This window comes from Oreochromis aureus, linkage group 18 (assembly GCF_013358895.1).
Source record: "Oreochromis aureus strain Israel breed Guangdong linkage group 18, ZZ_aureus, whole genome shotgun sequence".
NCBI classification, from domain to species: Eukaryota; Metazoa; Chordata; class Actinopteri; order Cichliformes; family Cichlidae; genus Oreochromis; species Oreochromis aureus.
Genome location: NC_052959.1, coordinates 16274696 through 16295945, shown reverse-complemented (window position 1 = coordinate 16295945; position 21250 = coordinate 16274696). Strand labels below are relative to the sequence as shown.

Genomic DNA, 21250 nt, shown 5'->3' with positions numbered 1-21250 from the left:
AGACTGACAGCCTACAGCCTCAGACTGACAACCGGTTCCTATCGCTCACAGAGAAACTGCTATATTTATCCCCCCTGGTTATTATCCAATGTTCGGAAAACCATGCTCCATATAGATGCTAATAAAGTCATTTCTAATAAATACAAACCTAAACATAAAACTTCTTCTAGCACATTAAACTATGTGCTGTTTATCTGGTATACTCAGCATACTGTACATACAGCAAGCATGAGACCTGTAAAGGTATGAGGACTTTGATCCCAACAGCCTGGTGTCAAATTACAGCCTTTCATAAAGCTGTGTGTTTCACAGAAATCACTCACTGACTCAGTTCTTCCCTTTACAGTTCAGAGGTCAGTGGCCTTTATCAAACTAATGACATCTGACATGGAGAATGAAGAAGGGGCGAGGCCTCGCTGAGATGCCAGCTGGATGCCTACTCAAGTGCTCAATCTAACAGGTACTGCAGACACAGTACATCGCCCATTTCTACAGTCTACACATTTCAATCATGAGCACGGAGCTGAGTATTAAACACTCATGCGAGCCAACTGAAAAGCAATCATGTTAAACCTGAAGTCAACATCCAGCAGTAACAATGACACGCATGACATATGCAAAATGATACAGCAAGCACAACACGTCAACATCAAGAGGCTACCCAGTGTGCTGTTTCCTTACCAGATTAGTAGTCTCCAGAGAAATAGGCTGCCATCACAGCGTGAGAAAACGAGAGCGTTAAGAAATCATGGGAGAGAGGGTGGAAGAGAAAAAGATGCCAGCAAAAGAAAATGCAAACGTTGGGAGAAACAAAACAGATTCATCAGGGAGAAAACATGAATCAGCCATAGCTGGGCTTGACATGCTAAAAATATACTAGAGCTGCAGTGGCAGTAGAGAGGGATGAAGAAGCAAAGATGAAGCAGGGGGTTGCCACGTTACGACCTGCCTGTGCCAGTCTGTCCTGGGTGAGGTGACAAGAGCAGAAGCTTGCCTCTCATGCTGCTCTCAAGTCTTCACGGTTTTATCCATATTCAGCCAGAATATTACGCTAACTGAACAAGGTGCCTCCAGTCTATGTCTCCCTCTCCTTCCCTTTGGTACTGCTCACATGACAGAAGCAGCAGCTGCTGATTATACATTCAGCTGTGATGGTACAGCTCCCCTCCCACTCCATCCTCCTCTCTCCCTCTCCCTTAGCATCAACCTGTTCAAAACACAGGGCAGTCAGCTGATTTTATCTTCTGGTTTCAGCTCATCATTCATCCTGTTCCTTTTATTTCCCCCTCCTCTGTATTTTCTCTGCTTTCACGGTGTGCCGTCCTCTTCCCTTTTCTGCTCCTACAATGTTCAATGCATCTCTTTGCTAAGCAACTGCTGCCTGTCTCCAAGCACTGAGTGTGCTGCTTCTTAAAGTGTAACGTCTTGCTGCCAGCACCTCCGATAATCCTCTTGTTCATATGGACAGCTCCTACTTGTGCCTACATCAATATATTTTTGTGTGCGTGCGCGTGTGCATGTGTGTGTGTGTATGTGCATGTTTGCCATTTGCTACACAACACTGCAACCATAGATTTAACAACACACGTGTTTGAGGTTGAACTGTGTGAATGATTACAGATGGGAAAAATGGAGGCAGGAGGGAAGGAGAACCTATCAGGGAGAAGGGGTGGAGTGACAGTCAATTGGTTACTAGAAAAGAACTGTGGGAGTAGTCAAGGGAATGTGACCAATAATTTATTTCTCTCTGATATTTACAATGTTAATTCTAGTTGACTCATTAAAATGCTATACATACAATGTAACGTTTTACATAACTTGCCTGTTTTGGGAGAAATGTGAAGCTTGCAGAGAGATGACCATTTGCTAAACAGGATTTTGATATTGCAAAGGTGGATACCAAAATAAATGATTCATTGAATTAACCATCAAGTTTATTATGAGAATTTAATCTAGCCATAAATTACCCCTAAGGAGCTTTTCCAGGTAACACAAAGAGCCCAGCTCGTTTATTATCTAACTAATGAACAGAATGTCAGATAACAACAACCCCTAGGGAGAGTATTCTTTAGCTATTTGACAAAGCACTTACAGTAATTTGCTATAGATATGAAACAGATGAGTACACTTTCACTTTTGTCTGACTGTGCAAAATGCACAGTAGCTTCAAAGAGCTGCCTGCAGCATGCATGAAAGATTAATGATGAGATCTCAAGTGTTCATAGGTATGAGGACTTATCTCTGCATGTTAAATTGTTTTGGGGACATGCAATACTCACAAAGAACAAAGAAAAAGGCAAAATATGAACCCTAAATATTGAGCTAAATATTGATTAGCACACAGGGTTCACCCGTTTTTGGGTGAAAAGCTGGAACTACCACCATTTTTGTAATACCTAGATGATTGCTAATCAATTTTTCCTCCAATCAAAAACCATAAAAAGAGAAGACCAAAACAAAAAAGAAAAAGAAAAAGTTGGATTGAATGCTAATTAATGTTAATCATTCTCACAAACTAAAATAACGGCAATAACATTACCAAATCATACAGCAACTGATTCCAAAATATAAACTTCAAAATATTGTATTTGTTTACATTTTAATTGGGACTCTCCTGTGTTTAAACTTTCAGGAAAAACCTTCTCATTTTCCTGTCTCCTAATAAAGTGCTGCCGCAACTAAAGGTGGTTTTTAACTCACAAGCAGCTCGGAGGGAGCACATTAGCTTAGTCTCCGCTTCATTGACACTGGTAACAGGATAAGGACTGATTAACTACAGCTGATATAATTCAAATGTCATGTCGGCCCTTTTAACCAGCAAAAATGCATTGCCTGTGCTACCTACAGGGAGTGCAGAATTATTAGGCAAATTAGTATTTTGTCCACATCATCCTCTTCATGCATGTTGTCTTACTCCAAGCTGTATAGGCTCGAAAGCCTACTACCAATTAAGCATATTAGGTGATGTGCATCTCTGTAATGAGAAGGGTGTGGTCTAATGACATCAACACCCTATATCAGGTGTGCATAATTATTAGGCAACTTCCTTTCCTTTGGCAAAATGGGTCAAAAGAAGGACTTGACAGGCTCAGAAAAGTCAAAAATAGTGAGATATCTTGCAGAGGGATGCAGCAGTCTTAAAATTGCAAAGCTTCTGAAGCGTGATCATCGAACAATCAAGCGTTCATTCAAAATAGTCAACAGGGTCGCAAGAAGCGTGTGGAAAACCAAGGCGCAAAATAACTGCCCATGAACTGAGAAAAGTCAAGCGTGCAGCTGCCAAGATGCCACTTGCCACCAGTTTGGCCATATTTCAGAGCTGCAACATCACTGGAGTGCCCAAAAGCACAAGGTGTGCAATACTCAGAGACATGGCCAAGGTAAGAAAGGCTGAAAGACGACCACCACTGAACAAGACACACAAGCTGAAACGTCAAGACTGGGCCAAGAAATATCTCAAGACTGATTTTTCTAAGGTTTTATGGACTGATGAAATGAGAGTGAGTCTTGATGGGCCAGATGGATGGGCCCGTGGCTGGATTGGTAAAGGGCAGAGAGCTCCAGTCCGACTCAGACGGCACCAAGGTGGAGGTGGAGTACTGGTTTGCTGGTATCATCAAAGATGAGCTTGTGGGGCCTTTTCGGGTTGAGGATGGAGTCAAGCTCAACTCCCAGTCCTACTGCCAGTTTCTGGAAGACACCTTCTTCAAGCAGTGGTACAGGAAGAAGTCTGCATCCTTCAAGAAAAACATGATTTTCATGCAGGACAATGCTCCATCACACGCAGCGTCCAAATACTCCACAGCGTGGCTGGCAAGAAAGGGTATAAAAGAAGAAAAACTAATGACATGGCCTCCTTGTTCACCTGATCTGAACCCATTGAGAACCTGTGGTCCATCATCAAATGTGAGATTTACAAGGAGGGAAACAGTACACCTCTTTGAACAGTGTCTGGGAGGCTGTGGTTGCTGCTGCACGCAATGTTGATGGTGAACAGATCAAAACACCGACAGAATCCATGGATGGCAGGCTTTTGAGTGTCCTTGCAAAGAAAGGTGGCTATATTGGTCGCTGATTTGTTTTTGTTTTGTTTTTGAATGTCAGAAATGTATATTTGTGAATGTGGAGATGTTATATTGGTTTCACTGGTAAAATAAATAATTCAAATGGGTATATATTTGTTTTTGTTAAGTTGTCTAATAATTATGCACAGTAATAGTCACCTGTACACACAGATATCCCCCTCAAATAGCTAAAACTAAAAAGAAACTAAAAACTACTTCCAAAAACATTCAGCTTTGATATTAATGAGTTTTTTGGGTTCATTGAAAACATGGTTGTTGTTCAATAATAAAATTATTCCTCAAAAATACAACTTGCCTAATAATTCTGCACTCCCTGTATAAATGCAAATTATTCTAATACCGCCTGAATACTTTCTATAGCGATCTCAAAATAAATAAATAAAACAAGACCTGATGCATGCGTTTTTGTTTTTTTTTTTTTAATTATTATTACTACTATTATTTTACGAACTGGATCCAAAATGGAACAAAACTATCAGTAACCTAATTTTAATGGTTTCATATTTCTTTCCTTAATATTTGAACTCAGATCCCATTTAGCTTCCAGCTATAATCAGTCCTTTTTAACATTGCATTTTCTGAGAAGTAACAGTATTGCACAACATGCACAGGTTACTGTCGTGGATTTGAAGCATCACCGCCACTTCTTGTAAACCACTTACTCCACTTTCTGTTGTATTACAAACAGTAACTTCATTATCTAACTTCTACCTAGAAGTAAACAGCTGAGCTGCAGAGAACATTTGATGTCTTTCATTCCTTGGTTTATTTTTAATGTGCATGGTACTTTGTATAAACCCAGATGTATAAATGAAATAAACTCAAAATATATGAGCTATTTAGATTGGCCTGTGTGTCAACAAGTCCATAAATGCATTTTTTAATAAAGCTTCCTTTACTGCTCCTTTTGAGCCATTTCAGCAGTTCTGTAAGCAGCACTTCTGGAGGACAGAAAGGGTGCTCTGGCCTGATTAGGAGGCCTAGATAGAAAACTCTGATGGGATAAGCTAGCTTGCCTACATCTCATAACTGCTGTCCCGACATGAACACCTTAAACTAGAGCAGCTCTGTCACAGAATAGAAGTTATTACAAGGCTAGAGAAAAGAGAGCACTCTTTCAAAAAAACTTTTAAAGCTAAACTGGAGCAAGAGTTGGGACTCTGGAAGGTTGCACAGAAGTCTCGAAGTTGTGTCCTTGGGCAAGACACTTCACCTGTTGCCTACTGAAAGGGCCCGGTGGCGCCAGTGTCCGGCAGCCTCGCCTCTGTCAGCACTGTGGCTTGTCAAAAAATGACTGGATATGTAAAGCTTTTCCTTAGGGACTATTAAAGCGCTATATAAATACAGGCCATTTACCATTTAATTTTCAAAACAGGATTGCAAAGCAAAACTTACCAGTTGCAGTACATCCTCATCTTTTGGCATCACACAAAGTTCAAGGAAGTCACCACTGCAGGGGAGCAAAAGAAGTTTTTAACAGGGCAAGTAAATCAACAAGCACGGAGCACACAAATTCATACTGAACCTTACCTGTCTTGGATCAAAGATATAACCTCGCAATAAGCTTTCCCAATGATGCTTGCTCCATTCACCTTCACTATTCGATCACCTGATAGAAAACAAAAGAAAAAGAAAAGGCTTGAGTGACCTCAGTGACAGAATCCTAGGAAAACTTCAAGCCATTTGTGTGAGGGAAACATGTGCTCATGACAGAAAGTAAAGACTTGAGCACATGACTATGAGTTCTTAGTAAGAAAAAAAAATAACATAGTAACATAATGAAAGTTTTCAATAAGTGTGGTTGAAGGGTCCCGTATTGACTAAAATCCTTAAAATCATTAGGGTACCCGGCAGAAAGCAGCAGGCCTGGCTTATGTTTTGGATAACAGCTAGAGGAATGTCAAGACAACTTAAAACTGCTCTCCTTGCATTTTTGCCCCATGCTTTCAGTAGTACAATATCATAGAGGAAGTTGCAGACTCTGTGTTACTGTAATATGCCTCTTCTGTTGTAATGCTGTGACTTCCAAGAAATGACACCCCCACGAACAACCTCTTTTTGGTAGTTTTTGGTAAATAATGATGACTGGCTGACATTTGACAGATCATTACCTGTGCAAAGTCCAGCGCCATGAGCAGGGCCACCTTCCTTGACCTGCTTCACAAAAATAGTGTCCATTGGTTCCAGTCTATTTCGCTGCCTTCCTGCTGATAGTAGAGAAGAGAGTACACTTACTTATAAACCATATGCAATACAAACACATGAAAACATATCAAAAGTATTACAGGGTAGTTCTGAAAATTTACTCTTAATGAGGTTTGCAACTTCGTAACAGAGAAAAGCCTGACAAAGAAAAGATCTAACCTTCAGAGAAGAAACTCCTAAATGTTTAGTTCAAATGACAACAATTTCTTACCCAAGTACAAGCAGACCTATGATGTAGATTCATTTTTTTAACCTTTGCCCTTTTTTCACAACTAAATCTACAAATTTGGAAAAACAAAAAAACAAAAAAAACCCCAAGCTGACCCCAAGACGTAAAATTGCTTTTAAATTGTCACATATGAGAAAAAGAGAAAGGTTTGTCACAAGCTTTGGAAGGACGCAAACCAACATTATGCCTGGATAGTAGGCTGTGGTCTGTCTAATTCTTTCTCAGTTTTAAATAGACATGGTCATTAACTGATTGAGAGAGGGAGAAAAAAAAAAATCAAACGGGGAAGGGGGGCTTTGTGATTTTAGGGACAGTGATAAAAGAGAAAGAAACCCATTTGGTCATGCAGCTCCTGTCTCCTAGCAGCTGCAAAGGCATAGAGAGGAGGAAAAAAAAAAAAAAAAAAAAGGGGGGGGGGGTGATACTAAAACTAAGACGAGGTAGAGTGACAGTGTGTTCAGCTGCCTCAACTCCCACTCTTTCCTTATAAACTGAGAAAAAGCTCTGGGCACAGCCAAAGAGTGGCCCAATCGTTAACATTCTGCTAGTGAGTCATCCCAAACTAGAGCAGACAGAAAAGCCAGCATGAGAACAGGCGTGATAGTATTAAAATACTCCACATTTGTTGTTGTTTAGAAATTCAGACATGATCTTATAAGACACCTAATGATCATGCCACTGACAGTCCGATAAAGCGAATTATTTTTACACCAGGCCAACCTCAAAATTAATTTATTTTTTTCTCCCCCTCCCTTCCACACACCCGTAATTACTCATGCAGAATCACATCCTGAGGACATTATGTAATATAGTACAAGAGTCCCATACTGCTACACCAAAAAGAGATGCTCCATCTGGTGGTATTCTGAGAAGTTGCAAGTCCTAATTTCTTCAATGAAGCCATCTAGAAATGCCACTATGAAAATCTAGATGCATGTTGGGAGTTGCACTGAATAAGAGACAGACTAAAACACATGGCAGTACTAATGTGACCAAGGTATAACAGCTCACACATAAGCTTAGCACCTCACTAATCCTGCGGGCACCAAACCATTTCCTGTACATAACCAGTATTTTGAGAAATACATGTTTGTTTGCTTTATCCAAACGTGGATGAGCAGATAAAGATTAAATTCATTTCTCAATGTTCGGCACAGATACACAAAAACAAATGCACACGCCAAAAAAGTTTGAGTGTTCCTTTAAAACCTTTCCAAGAAAATGGAAAAAAATGAACAGGTTTGGATTGCTCCAAGAAAACTCAAGAGAAGTTTGTGCCTACAGCTGACTCATATTTATCTATGCAGATTTCACCGTTATGTTAATGAAGACAATTAAAATATAGTGCAAAATAATTTCTAGGCAAAAACGGAGTAATCCCACCATAAATTAGCTTGATGGTTAAAAACAAATATTAATGCCTGTGCCCCATAAGCAGTTTTAAAAAAAGACAGAGCTTTGAATGAGGTAAAAGGCAGCAATTATCAGATCACTGGTGCACCCAAACTTGACCCGAGTCATGACAGAGCATCTTTGTCTTGGGAAGAAGCAGACTCTTGTACAATTTGTGAATGGATGGTGATGTGGCACTGTGCACACCATAACCACAGCACATCCATAACTTGGCTTGTTGGTTTTAAGTAAATTCACATTTCTGCCTTCAGAATAACAACCAGCCTTCATCTGAATGATCAGTTATGTCAACAGCAAATTAGGGTGGATGCAGTGTTTTTAAGACTCACTAAGGTCTAATTACCAAATAACCTGAAACCCGATTTTGAGGCACAAAACTATATTTATTAAACTGTTTAGAGACGTTGGGGATCGTCCTAAAGGCCATTTTCTTTTTCGGATATTTCACATATTCCAATTCTCTTGTTTGTTTTTTAAGTCCTTGTATGAGTTTCTATTAACTTGAACATTTAACCTGGATGTGGTGAAGGCAAGCAGCAATAGGACAGCCACCCTTAAACATAAGTCTGTTGCTGTAATTTGCTGTTTTCATCCATATCCATTAAGGTCAAGTTACTTAAATGACTTAAAAACTTTTGAGAAAACTCTAAGATTCGTTTTACATTAGTGTTTCCATCACCTTGCTCATGTGAAGGTCATCTATGCGATGAAGTTCTTTCTGTAAGTAATTCTACTTCATCCAATTCTTCCCACATTAATTTGCTTCCTACTGATGCCCCGACAGATTTGTTTGCAAAAATACACAAAACTGATGGGACCATTTGCACAATAATAAAACTGAGTTGCACTGCAAATAAACCTATAGAATACTGCATTGGTGTATTTTTATCCTGAATAGAGAAGTACAAGTCAAAAACTGATTCATAAAAAACAAAAACAAAAACAAAAAAAGAAAAAACAAAGATCGGAGGTACAACAGTGCAGCTTTATCCTCCTCCTTTTGGGGAGGCAGCATGTTTGCTTGCTTGCTGACTCAGACTGGACTGAAAAGCCCTCAGGTTGGCTTTTTTCTTTGTTCAGTTCCGGCTTGCTGCCTGTGAGCTCCTGTGTGGAGCATTATAAAACTACTGGGATTCTTTAATATTCTCCGGCTTACCTGATCCAAAGCAGCAAAGCCCTGGGCAGAGCGCTGGGCTTCTAAAGTGTTTCACTTTTTGGGGTGAAACAGAAATGATATACTTTAATGGCACCTTGCTTTCCTGTAATGTTACTTGAGGTTTTACATCTGAACAATAAGCAAGCTCAATATCTGCTGTATAAAGTATCAGAAGTGTTCATAATTTTATTAGAATAAACACCTAAGAAATGAGCTTGGAAAGACATCTCTGATTTAAATAGTAAAGTGTTACAGCTTGAAATTTCTATTTGGCCTAACTTGTTGAACTGTGAAGGGAAAAAATACCCAAAGAGGTGATTTTCCTTTTTAAAAAGACCAACACTCTCAAAGATGGCCACTTAAGCCATTCTTGTACAGAAATATTAGATTTTGTTTATATTAACCACTACACACTAACACTTCACAACTTTAGATCATGATTTTCCGAGGACTTTATGGGGCTTCCCATTGTGTAAGAAAACAAAACGATTACTTGTACATTTAATAAATAACTTCAACATGCGCAAGCAAATTTACATGGCTACTTTCCAGCACATGTTTTGCTCTGCTGTGATTATAAATGTCTCATAGATTTACTGACATCCACAAAAATAAGTTGAGCAGATGGACCAACGTTCCTATTCAAAATCATGGGAGCAAAATTTAAATGAAATCCATTCTAGCCCAACAGGTACAGTATATGTTCGGTGTCCATTGAAGAACAAGATAGCACAACATTGTTTGAAAGATCTGAAAATACTTCCTCGCAGTTTCAGTAATTGAGTCTAGACATTTTCAGTCTCACTTGACAAAAAACTCAAGGACACAGTGCATTTCCTCAACACTGGCCTAAATCCAAAAAAATACTTAGAAAAAAATAAACATTACAGGCACTCTTCTAATTTCTCTTCTCCTCTACTTTCTGTTTCACTATATCACACTTTAAACAAAGCATGTGAGGTATTGGTAACTTCAGGCTACTCCGGTTACTCCGGTCACATACTGAAAAGGTAAAAACCAGTAATGGATTGACATACGTCTGCCATAGACAGGGTGTGAATAGTTTTAATGAAGAAACCAAACCATAAAACTCACTGTCAAACACAGCTTGTTGAAAATAGAGACCATCTCTTTCAAAGGGCATGAAAAAGGCTGAAAAGTAGCCAGAACAAAATGTGTAGTGAGGAGGGTCAGAGCAGGACAGAAACAGGTGGTGCAAAACAAACCTTTCACAGGAGCTACATTGTACCCACTGCACTTTATGTACACATAAAAAAATGAAAACCTTGGTGTATTTTACTGCATATAGTAACTATCTTTACGTAATATAGTATTTTGGATTTTTTTAATTACCAGTCTATGCTTCTTATTTATTTTTTTCTACTTTTGTAGTGTTTTCTAATACATCTCTAATTCACCTCTTCCTTTTCCTTTTGGCCCTTGTGCTGCAGTAACAAGTGAATTTCCACAGTGTGGGATTAAATAAAGTCTATGTCTACTCACTACATAAGAAAACAAACAAACAAAGAGCTGAAGAGTGGATGCATTAAGAGTTGTTAGAAATTAGATGAACTGCTCTGATTCAGCAGTACTGAAAGGTAGGAATAAGAAGGAACAGCTGAATTTTTCTGCTTACCTCTGCGGCCATGATCTTCCTCCTGTAAAAGCACAGAAATCCTCAAGTGACTTTGCTGCTCATGGTCAGAGTCTTTTAAGTACCAGGCTTTTTGTTGACTTAATGCTATCTTATGTGATAAGAGGCAAACAATACTCAGGTCAGTAAAATTCATGAAAGTTTCTGAAATGTGAAATCCTGAAATGTACCTGAAAATAGTGCAGCGTTGACTCCGGCGGGTACACAATGAAGTGTCGAAGGGTGAAGCCGAAGCCTTGGGATGTGCGACGCAAATGCACAGTTTTCGGCCTCGGCCATGAGAACGGCTCATCATCTGTTGGGTACGGCGCTGTGGCCGAATCAGCCAAGCTCCTCCACTCTGGAGAGTCACTCTGAACATAGAAAGATTTAAGAAGCAATTTAAAAAAAAAAAAAAAAAAAAAAAAAAAAAGGGAGCATCTTTTTCTAAAGAAGATTTAATATAGTTCTGATTAAAAAAAAATGTAGCTACATAATCTAGGAATGGGCACAAATAAAAAGATAAAGTTAAAAAACAAAAAAGGGAAACAAAAACAGAACTACATCATATGTAAAAGCCACCACAAATTCCCACATCGACAAACATCCTTTTCAGAGGAATTACTGTGCATTAACACAGGGTCATTCATTTCAGCTTAACATAGTGTAGAGGAGAATGGGCTTATGAAAAACATTAGTGGTTGCCCAGTGTTTACCATCAAGTCATTTCAGAGTATCCCATTTACACAGCTGGAGTAGAGCATGTCAGGCTTTAGACATCCACTCCTGTGTTTACTGACTATTTATAGCTTCACACCTTTGTGGTATCGTGTTTGTAGCAACGCCTCCTTTTCACAGATCTCCTCCTTTCAAATAATGCACTACTATAGTGTTTGCAAACACTTTTTGGGCCGTCTCTCATTAGTATTTGAAGGATGGCCAAAAAAAAAAAAAAAAAAAAATACAATTAAAATCTACAGTATCGTTAAATGACGCAAGCCTGTTACTTTCACATCACTGCGCGTTTTACTGTTTGTGTTTGCAATAAAGGCAGCATCTGCTGCGTAAAACAATGTAAATAAGGATAAATTATTTATTAGTTTGTTCAGCAAGTCCACAAATGTCTTTGTGGCTTTCACTTTCAATGGTATATTATCAATTATCTTGCCTAATAAGTCATCCCCCAGTGAATACAAGCCTTAAATGGTTTTGTAATCACTTATTTTCCTCATATTTGTCAAACTGTGAAGACAGGATGCACAAACACAAGAAGTATGTGCTTTTATTCTCACTGTTTTGAGAATATATATGCAAAATATATCTGACTTTTTCACTGAAATTGTCTTAAAGAATAAATACAAACATGAAAGAGTACATCAGATATAAATATAGCATATCAAATATATAGCAAATATAAATAAAACACTTCGACAATAATGATAATGATATTTGTATAGTACGTTTTAAAAACATAAAACACGCTTAACACTGATTAAAATCTATAGCCTCACACTTTTTGAAAATTTCCAAGTGAAAATACCAACTTTGTCATATAATTAACAGCTGGTTTCTGTCACTTAACATAACAGCTTACAAATCTGCCCTACATAACCTCTTTTTTTCTTTTCTTTTTTTAAACTGACCTCAAGCCAGTGTTTATATCAATCCTGTCAATCTCCACTATAACTTTCAGAACACCTCTATCCAACCAGCCTTGAAAAGTCTCAATAAATATAAATAAATAAATCAAATTTCCTCATCCTGTCTCAAACAAACCCTCCCCCTCCCCACTGAAGCACAGACTTTCCCCAACAATGTGAAGAATTTGATGAGCTTGCATTCAGGCCATCTCTGCTTGGGCAGAAATGTTGAACAAAATGTCAGAAAACTGGGAGGAATTACATGCATTTTCAAACAACCTATGAAAACAATTTGAAATAATTTGCTTGTACACATTAAGAAACAAACAAACAAACAAAACTTTGACGTGTTTGTTTTAAGCAAAAACAAACAGCTGTTGCACACAGTGATGAACGGACAAAACAAACATTTCAAAAAACAGTTTGTCAGCACAGACCTAAAACTTTCAAACTTTCCACCCAACTGCTCTTGAGTACTTCGCAGGCTGAACAGATCGTCTCACACTCATTGACTCTTCTCAAAAGTTATGCATGCCTGAAGGTGTATACCAAGTTAAAGCACGTTACACTGTGCTCTCTACAGCCTTCTTAACAGTCTTATTTGGCCACTTTGATCAATATATTCCTGAAAGAGACAAACTATTTGAAATAAATTTTACTTCAAGCAACATCACAAGCTCTCCAGGGCACATAAAGGGTTCAAATGTACACAGGATAAGAAACCAGAGCACTAATAGCTGGCTGGGAAACAGAGCTACAGGTGCAGCTGACACCTATGTGTTTTGATTAAACCAGCAGAACAGGTTTTACTTTGAATGAGCTTTGGCTGTACTGTGATACCAGCACTTCCACATTAAAGTCTGTGTCTGTATGAGCTCTGGTTGTATTAAATGTGTACCCAGACGACTGTTTCTGCTGATAGGACTGGATTTTTGAAATGCCTGCACTGCTCCCCTCGCGTCTCCAGGGCAAGTCAGCCTCAGTTTACTGGATCAGATTTAGCAACCAGTCCAGAGAACAATTTCCCAACCTTTGATCTTTAGACATGGTCTGGCCATGCAGTGTTATCATTGCCACTCGCATAGTTTTTGATGATGTGACATTCCAGTAAATTCTAGATAGGCATTTCCCTCCCTTATTTAAAAAAACAAAACAACAAAAAACAAAATGGGTATTGTTGGGGAGGAGTTATATCAACCTGACAGACCAGGTTGATACCACTTTTAAACAACTGTGAGAAGAGGTCAAAAGGGAAGCAACATAAAAGAAAATCATGACTTGTGAAAAAGGGGCTACAAAGAAAAGCACATGAAAGGAACGTCCACATCAAAATATGACACACCTCTCTTTCCTGCCCACAAATGAATGCCTCTCACCTATTTATGAATCACCAGAATGCCAGACTGTTTGCACTGGGTGAGGCAGTTTGGAGAAGGTTTGAGAAGGCATTTGCTAGACCTGCATCTCAAGGAGCACAGATTTCAATCCCAGTTCCCAACAAACAAAGCTAACTGTCAACTAATTTGGGATTTTAGCAACACAGCGCCTTTTACTCTATGATACAGAACAACAATAAAGCTTATATCCTGTAGCGTCTCTAGTGAACATTGAAATTTTGCTGCGGTAAATAATGTCCAGAGCAGCAAATATCAAATATTTAGAGGTTTTAGAAAATTACCAAGTAATTTTAAAGAGTTCCTTTTTTATTCTGAATGAAGGGTCTAAAAGTCAGCCTGAGAAGCTGGAAAGACTAAGACAAATGCAGTATTTGAGTTTTTGACAGTGGCAACAGTAGCATTACTGCAGTGCACGAGCATTTAAAACACCGGCACCCTGGAGCTGTGACATTGACTCTGAATGGGTCAGTTGTAGGGAGTTAAGTTTGTGCATCACATTGATACCTTGTTTATGTTAACATTTGTACAGTAACGTTTGTGTTAGCTTACCTGTCGGAAATTTCTCAGGATCATGCCGATGCTTTTTTTATTTACTTAATTTTTATTCTGACGGCCCTACTGAGTATTGATAAAAATACACGTGTGATTATTATCAAATTCATTTGTTTCCTGGGTCAACAGGGTGACATTCACAAGTGGGCAGAATTGAGCAGGTGAGGTACTAGGGCCTAAAACAGGAGGTTTGTCCCCAGGAAGCAAAGATAAGAGTTTTTGAAAAAAATGTTGACTAATCAAATAATCAAAGACAAACTGGCAGATTAGTCGACTACATTGATAATCTTTAGTTGCAGCCCTAACACTAAGTATGGATCGCACCATACAAGAGCATTGAGATGCCTTAACATATCAAAGACCATACCTTGTCTTAATGCACTGACAAAATAAGTGTCTTCAGAAGTAAATGTTCTTTGACAAATGACACAGGGGTACATACACTGTTTCAAGTATGCTGAATCCAAAGAACATGTGGTTATCCCCCAGGAGTTTTTATGGTGACTACACCATTGGTGACCCTACCACAGAGATTAGAGAGCAGGCTAACCAAAACCACCCCCAAAATTCAGGGGGAAATCACTGTAAAACTATTTATACAACGCAAGTTTTTTTTACATAAAAAACTGATATACAACAACATAACAAGTGGAATTCCAACTTGTCCTTTGTTAACAAATCTTATGAAACCACACTGCGAGGCCTGTACGTCTGAAAGCCTCTGCTGACATCACCAAATCACACATTACATGCACCACATGACATCAGCTCTACAAAAACACTGTACAATCACATAACCTTAAAATGTGAGGAAACATAGTTCTCTGTGGGCTGCTAAATTCTACACCACATCCCATCCAAACCAAGCACTTAGCTGTGAAAAGCCTAAGATAATGATACAGAGAGCCACTGGTGAGCACTGGGCGTTCCAGCCTTGTACTGCAGGACAAGGTTAGGAGAAGTATCATTACTCAGTCTACAGTCTACACAAACACGTGGTGCATTTTCTGCACGCCACACTTCTACTTGTAACATATGGATGAGAAGGAAATGACTGAAGAATGCCATTTATGTGGGATTTTTTTTCCCTGTATGCTGACAGATCTGATGCAGTTTAAAAAAAAAACCTTTTTGAAGCTTCATTCAGTACAGTGGTTCCCCCAATTTTTTAAAGTAAAAAACAAACAAACAAAAAAAACAACTTTGCAGCCCAAATCTCACAGTTTTAAATCAATTACTGACAATAAAAGAAAAGATCTACACTGAATTTTATTTAAACAGAGGTGCAAAGCATCAGTGAAACCGTTCTCTCTACTGCCTTGGTGTCACATAAAACCCAAATGGCATTCCTTCAGGCCGAGGTGTACTCCATTACTAGCACGCATTTGACTTCTGGTTTGTTGAGCAGTAATTTAATCTCTGTTGTTTTAAAATGTGGAAATGCCATCTCACCTTGGCACCTGATACCCCCTCTCACTCACAGCAGTGATCATCACCTTTCCTTCACCTCTCACTGTTGTCAGCTTAGCTACTTTATCAGTACAATTAGTCACCTGTCATAGAAATCTCTCTAGAAATCTTTTATAAACAAAAACAACTAGAAACCAATCGAGCAAGTTTTGGGACAAGCCATCTCCTGTACCGCTGTCAGAGATCCCACTCGCCTGTTGCAAGAACACGTCTATCTGAAACTACTCTGCTCAGTCAGCAGCAGAGAGCACCACCTGTGAAAGAGGGGGTTTTTTGGAGCCAGATGGAGGTTTTGCACAATGTGAAAAGGGGGAGAGAGAAAGAAAAAAATAAACCCCAAAAACAAGACATATTGTTGGTTTCTCTCTGAGTGATAATTTACATATAAATATACCCCCCACCAAAAAAAGGAAAAATAAAAAATAAAAATCACAGCACAACCATTGTCTTATCTCGTTGTCTTATAAAGCTTAATATCCTCATCAGTCCACACTGTGCTGGTCGAACGTGCCAGGGTTAACAACTTTTCTGAAAGAAATCCTGTTACATCCCTTATGAGTTTGTCATACAATGCTGCTGTTATAAACATTAAAGCTGATAAATAAACAGTCTTGCTCAGCAGCTGTAAGCCCACCCTTTGATTGTAATTTTGAACATACTTTCTGTTGACCGTTACTGAAACTCCAGAGGGCATGGAGAAGCCTCTTTGCATACATGAAAGACTAACACTGAATTATTTAAAAAAAAAAAATTTCAAAAAAGCTCAGCACCAAGGTGTTGTAGTGATACTGCAGGAGCATTTGCTTTAATTTTTCATTCTCCTCAATGGGTGAAATTACTGATGCCACTCGTTTTCTGAGCAGACATGTCAAAAACACTGGCATTACCTCACAAATTTTACTAGAAATACAAGCTGCTGAAAATGTATAACATTGTTAACATATGTGATAGAACTGTCTAAATTTTAGGTTTTGGACCAAAAACACTGGGACATGTGTAACGGGCATTTTGCTTTCAAGAAAACTGATTTAGTGAGCAGTTGTTAAAAAGGAAAAAGGAAAATATCCCCTCTTATTGGATTTGTCTGTAACCATCTGTAATCTTTCTTAGTTGTTTGAACAAGACACAGAGCACGTCACAGAGTTTTCCATGTGTAGACATAGATGTTTTACTACACAGTGAGGAAAAACTGAATCACACAGCCCATCTCATGTTCTCTCGTGAGACGCTGCAGACACAATCATAACGCAACAGGAAGTAACAGACGACTTCTATCCAATTGAAGGTCAATTTTCCCTTCCGATTGCCATCAGTTAACCATACGATGCCTGCGCAGAGGGTTCTGTAAAAAGGCAGCAAGCCTAAATCAGATAAACACTGAGCTTTAATGAAGCCAGGGTTGTGGTGACAGGGGAAGTCTGTTTGTCAATGGTCTCCTACGGTGCTAAATATGGATCATGCTTCATCATCCAAAACAATAATCCAGTTCAAACCACTCTCATTTCTGTTGTTCTACTAGAGAACGAAAAGCTGGAATTATCCATCGTGAAAAAGGCATTCATCATACAGAAGCTGTAAGGGGAAAAACCCATACAATAGAGTTTGATTTAGTAAACACCATAGGCAGATATAGAAATTCTTAAAACACACATAATCACACAACAGCACACTCATCAGTACTAAATCCAAAATCTCTGTGCCGCTAAACAAATGTCTGAAATCCAAGCAGAGGAAGGGCTGTCTGCTATTTGAATTCAGCTGCAATGTCTGAATACCACGCACTATTCAGCTGATAAAGCAGACAGACACTCCAGTGTGGAGGAGGATAATGCCACCAATCAAACTCTTGATTCAAATAACAGATATTTTTCCTCCATTTTTAAGCGTCTGCTTCACAGTATTCACTATAAACACTTTCCACATGTCCAATAGTTACAACGGATGAGAAAACTTAAAAAGAACAGGACTGACTAGTAAAGAATTAAGGGTGGGTGAGAAAGACTTTTCCCCCACCCCCAGATCCAGCTCCCGTCCCCCTGATGCAATCCCAAGAACACCAACAGTGACATGCTTTCTCTAAATTAATATAAAAGTCCTGTATCAAAATGATTTTCCTGATTCCCAACGACTGCAGCCATTGCACACTCTTTTAAGATACTAAGAGAAAGTGAAAATCCGCCTAGGAAAATTCTTAGGTCATTAATTAAATCCAGTGTCATCATTTCCAGTAAATCCCTGAACCAGAGACTCCAGGGGGTTTCCGGCTCAAAATTAGCACATGAATTGGTTTGTGTGGTAGTCTTATTAGAGGGAGTGCTAAAAAGGAGGATTTCCACTAACGGCACTATGCTGTGGCTTTCCCTCATGTCACATCAACACTTACTAAAGTATTCACAAACAGGTTTCTCGGATCCTATGCAAAAGAACTGTCTATTTTCTCTCATGCTGTGTTATGCAAATTAACATGTTTCAGTCTACTGACACCAGCATACTGCCTGTGTCATCTTCTGGGGATATATAAAGATTTTCTACACCATAATTTTTAAGTGTTGTTAATTCATTCATTAAATGAATGTAGTAGTGGCAAGCATGTATCCAGATGGCTGAAATAACAAAAGGTAAGCACATCATCCAAGTTTGTTTTCTTAGCTGTGGCAGTGAGATGCAGCCAAGGCTGTGGCTGTTGAATGAGCTTGAACAGTACATGCGCTAGTATGTGGTGTGCTGGTTGATGCAGAAATTTTAATTTCAGGCCTCTTAGGAAAAAAAAACAAAACAAAACAAAAAACTCATCCATGTGAATAAATTAGAAAAAGAAACCCAGTAAAACCAACTCTATTACTCTGTAATTGATTAACTATAATTTTTTAGGCATCATCTGCTCCCCTGGGTCTGAGATACAAAAATCTACCTAGTTTAAAGTAACAACCTAATCACCTGTATGTCCCTCATTTAGGGATGATGATCATGCAAACTTGGGAGGCTTAAATGACAAGCTGAATATTAGATTAAAGGCAATGGAGGAAATCAAAGAAAACTACAGACTATAAATAGGTGCCCTTTCATTTCAAAGAGTCCCAGTTGCTACCTACTTTATTACGGTATAAAGGTCTTCATTCAGGCTGCAAGCTTTCAGAGGAGCAGATGGTGTCCTGTCTGGTACAGGGGTCACAGCTTAAAAATCTGAAAGACGGGTCTTGAATAAACACCATCGTTTGAGTTTGATTATAATTTCAAATCTGATTAAATGTTGTAACCAAAACCTGTTCTTTTGATCTGTTCATCTACCACGGCCAATCTTAGTTGAGAAAAATCTGAATCACTCAAAAGAAACAAAAATCTGATGGGCGTATTTATGACAAGAATAGATAAGAGGCACGCTGTTGACATAAAGAGCAAAAGAATTCAGCAGGGGTTGCTACAAACACAAACAGCTGGTCCTTGGTGTCAAACAAATCCCACCCCCACCCAAAACCAAACTGAAGGAGGTGGGATAACACTGAAACTGCAATCAGTTGGCCACAAAAATCCCTTTTGTCATCAGCATTTAACACATTTCAGGACTTTAAAGAAGTCTGGCTCATGCTCACCTCACAGAAAGATCTTGCTCGTTGCCTCTCATCGTCTTCACAAGAAGGAACCCACCGTGACGCCATCATTTAGCTTCAGTTAAAATGCTGATGTCTGTAAACCACCACATGAAAAATGTAGCTCCACCAGGATGTTAAAAAAAAGTGCTCCAATCCGATTCACACCTCCATACTTGCTGGATTTCTTAATCCATCTGCGTGAGAGATATGAGATGATATATGTAGTAAGTGCATTTAAAAAAAAATGAATTCAAAGGCAGATTTAGGAATCAGCTGCACCGCAATTACATCTCACACTACTCCAAGAGTCTGTACAAACAACATGAATGAATACCTCGGTTGTTTATAATAGCAGACCACTCGTGATTAATTCTAGACAATCAGCATTATGCAACAGGGTCCTAACCAAACGCTACTTTCTAAATGCTGTTTTTGTGTCTCATCCTTGGAGAGCTTCACACTCAGGTGCTTGAAAACAGGTTGACTCAGAGTAACACTATGTGGCGGCACATCATAAAAAGTTAGAACAAACGGAATTCGATAGTCAACTGTAATAATAATTCATTCTAACTTAATAAAGTCTAAAAATGTTGTAGTAGCCAACACCAGGACTATAAACAGCGTGAAGCACAACAACGTGGACAGCCAGCGGTGCATTAACTGAACAGCAGGCAACAAGTGGACTGGGGACTGTCGGGAGGCTGGGCGAAACATGTCCGTCACATTCAAAATTGAGACATTAAACCCCACAGAAACTATTTCTTAAAAAATAAAAACACACGAGCTTTATTTGTCGTTTGTGTTTCACGACAAAGTCGACCTTTTTTGCTTTTTTAGAAGATGGATTTCGATCACTTGGTTGAAATCGATGTTTAAATGAGGCACGAAGGGAGCGTGCCGAGCTGTTGTTCCCGAGCGCTCAACAAAAGAAGCTTTTTCCTTTGTTACTTTACATAAAATACCACAATAAAAGCAGTCCAAACGTCCACGTGAGGCACTGCTGCCCCTTTCTCGCTTTATGAAAGCTCCCTGTAAAGCTAGCAAAGTGGGCAAAAGCGACAACCAAGCGAACTGCGGCAACAGGCTGCTAACAGTTAGCCTCCATGCTAACGGTTGGAGTTAAAACAAAGTTACCTGTGTAGTTGAGAAGCGTCATTACAGGCGGGCAACGACGGCGACGCTTATCCATAAAAACCCGCAGAAAAAGTACAAACATATAGTGTATGGTCCAGTGTGGAGGGCGTTGTCATAATTTAATAGAGTCTGAGTACAAACGACTTTCCGGTGATTAATCCAAACCTACTCAGTGGAGGCGCATGGTGCAGTTTTTTTTTTTTTTTTTTTTTGCTTCCAGTGTTCCCGACGCTCTAGGAGTCCACCTTCGGTCAACAGGACACTATCAGCCAATCAGGAGCGGGGTTGTATTTGACCGGGCCAATGAGGCGCAAGTTTACAATAGCTTGCATCTGCGCTTGTAAACGATGGAGTTTTTTTAACCGTTCCCGTGAACTATTAGAGCAGTATTCCCGGGAGAACAGGGTAGAAGATGAAAAGATGCATCGTGTAACAAGTCCGCAATTCAAGCCGTTCAAAAACTCGTCGTGCTTTTGGTTTCGTACGTACAGCAAGGGTGAACGAGGAGTCACATGCCCCGGTTCAAAGTGAGGTCGAGCTGAGCTGGTAATGTGGAGGGCAGTGGTGATTTCACACATACCACACAGCATAAAATCTTTTCTTTCATCTTATCCACGAAGCAGATAGTTAACAATAAATGGACACTCCTTCGCTGCACTTTAGCTGCAGACTAAAATAAGTGCTCTGATTCTCAGGCCCCTGACAAATGCCCCTTTTATGCCTCTCCAACATAAGGGGCCACCTGT

At 39.2% G+C, this 21250-nt stretch overlaps 1 protein-coding gene across 2 annotated transcripts in view; it reads right to left on the bottom strand.

Moving 5' to 3' along the window:
- The window catches only part of arhgap21b (Rho GTPase activating protein 21b), a 37362-nt gene extending 16628 nt beyond the window's left edge, over nucleotides 1-20734 (bottom strand). For both annotated transcript variants that reach the window (XM_039602226.1, XM_039602227.1), the window contains exons 1-7: nucleotides 20505-20734; nucleotides 19371-19564; nucleotides 10913-11095; nucleotides 10725-10746; nucleotides 6197-6292; nucleotides 5616-5694; nucleotides 5481-5535 (exon numbers count right to left, since the gene is read on the bottom strand). In XM_039602226.1, coding sequence (XP_039458160.1) covers nucleotides 5481-5535; nucleotides 5616-5694; nucleotides 6197-6292; nucleotides 10725-10746; nucleotides 10913-11095; nucleotides 19371-19439 — 504 coding nt within the window. In that variant the 5' untranslated portion in view covers nucleotides 19440-19564; nucleotides 20505-20734. The remainder of the gene's footprint in view (nucleotides 1-5480; nucleotides 5536-5615; nucleotides 5695-6196; nucleotides 6293-10724; nucleotides 10747-10912; nucleotides 11096-19370; nucleotides 19565-20504) is intronic.
- Nucleotides 20735-21250: the final 516 nt, after the last annotated feature.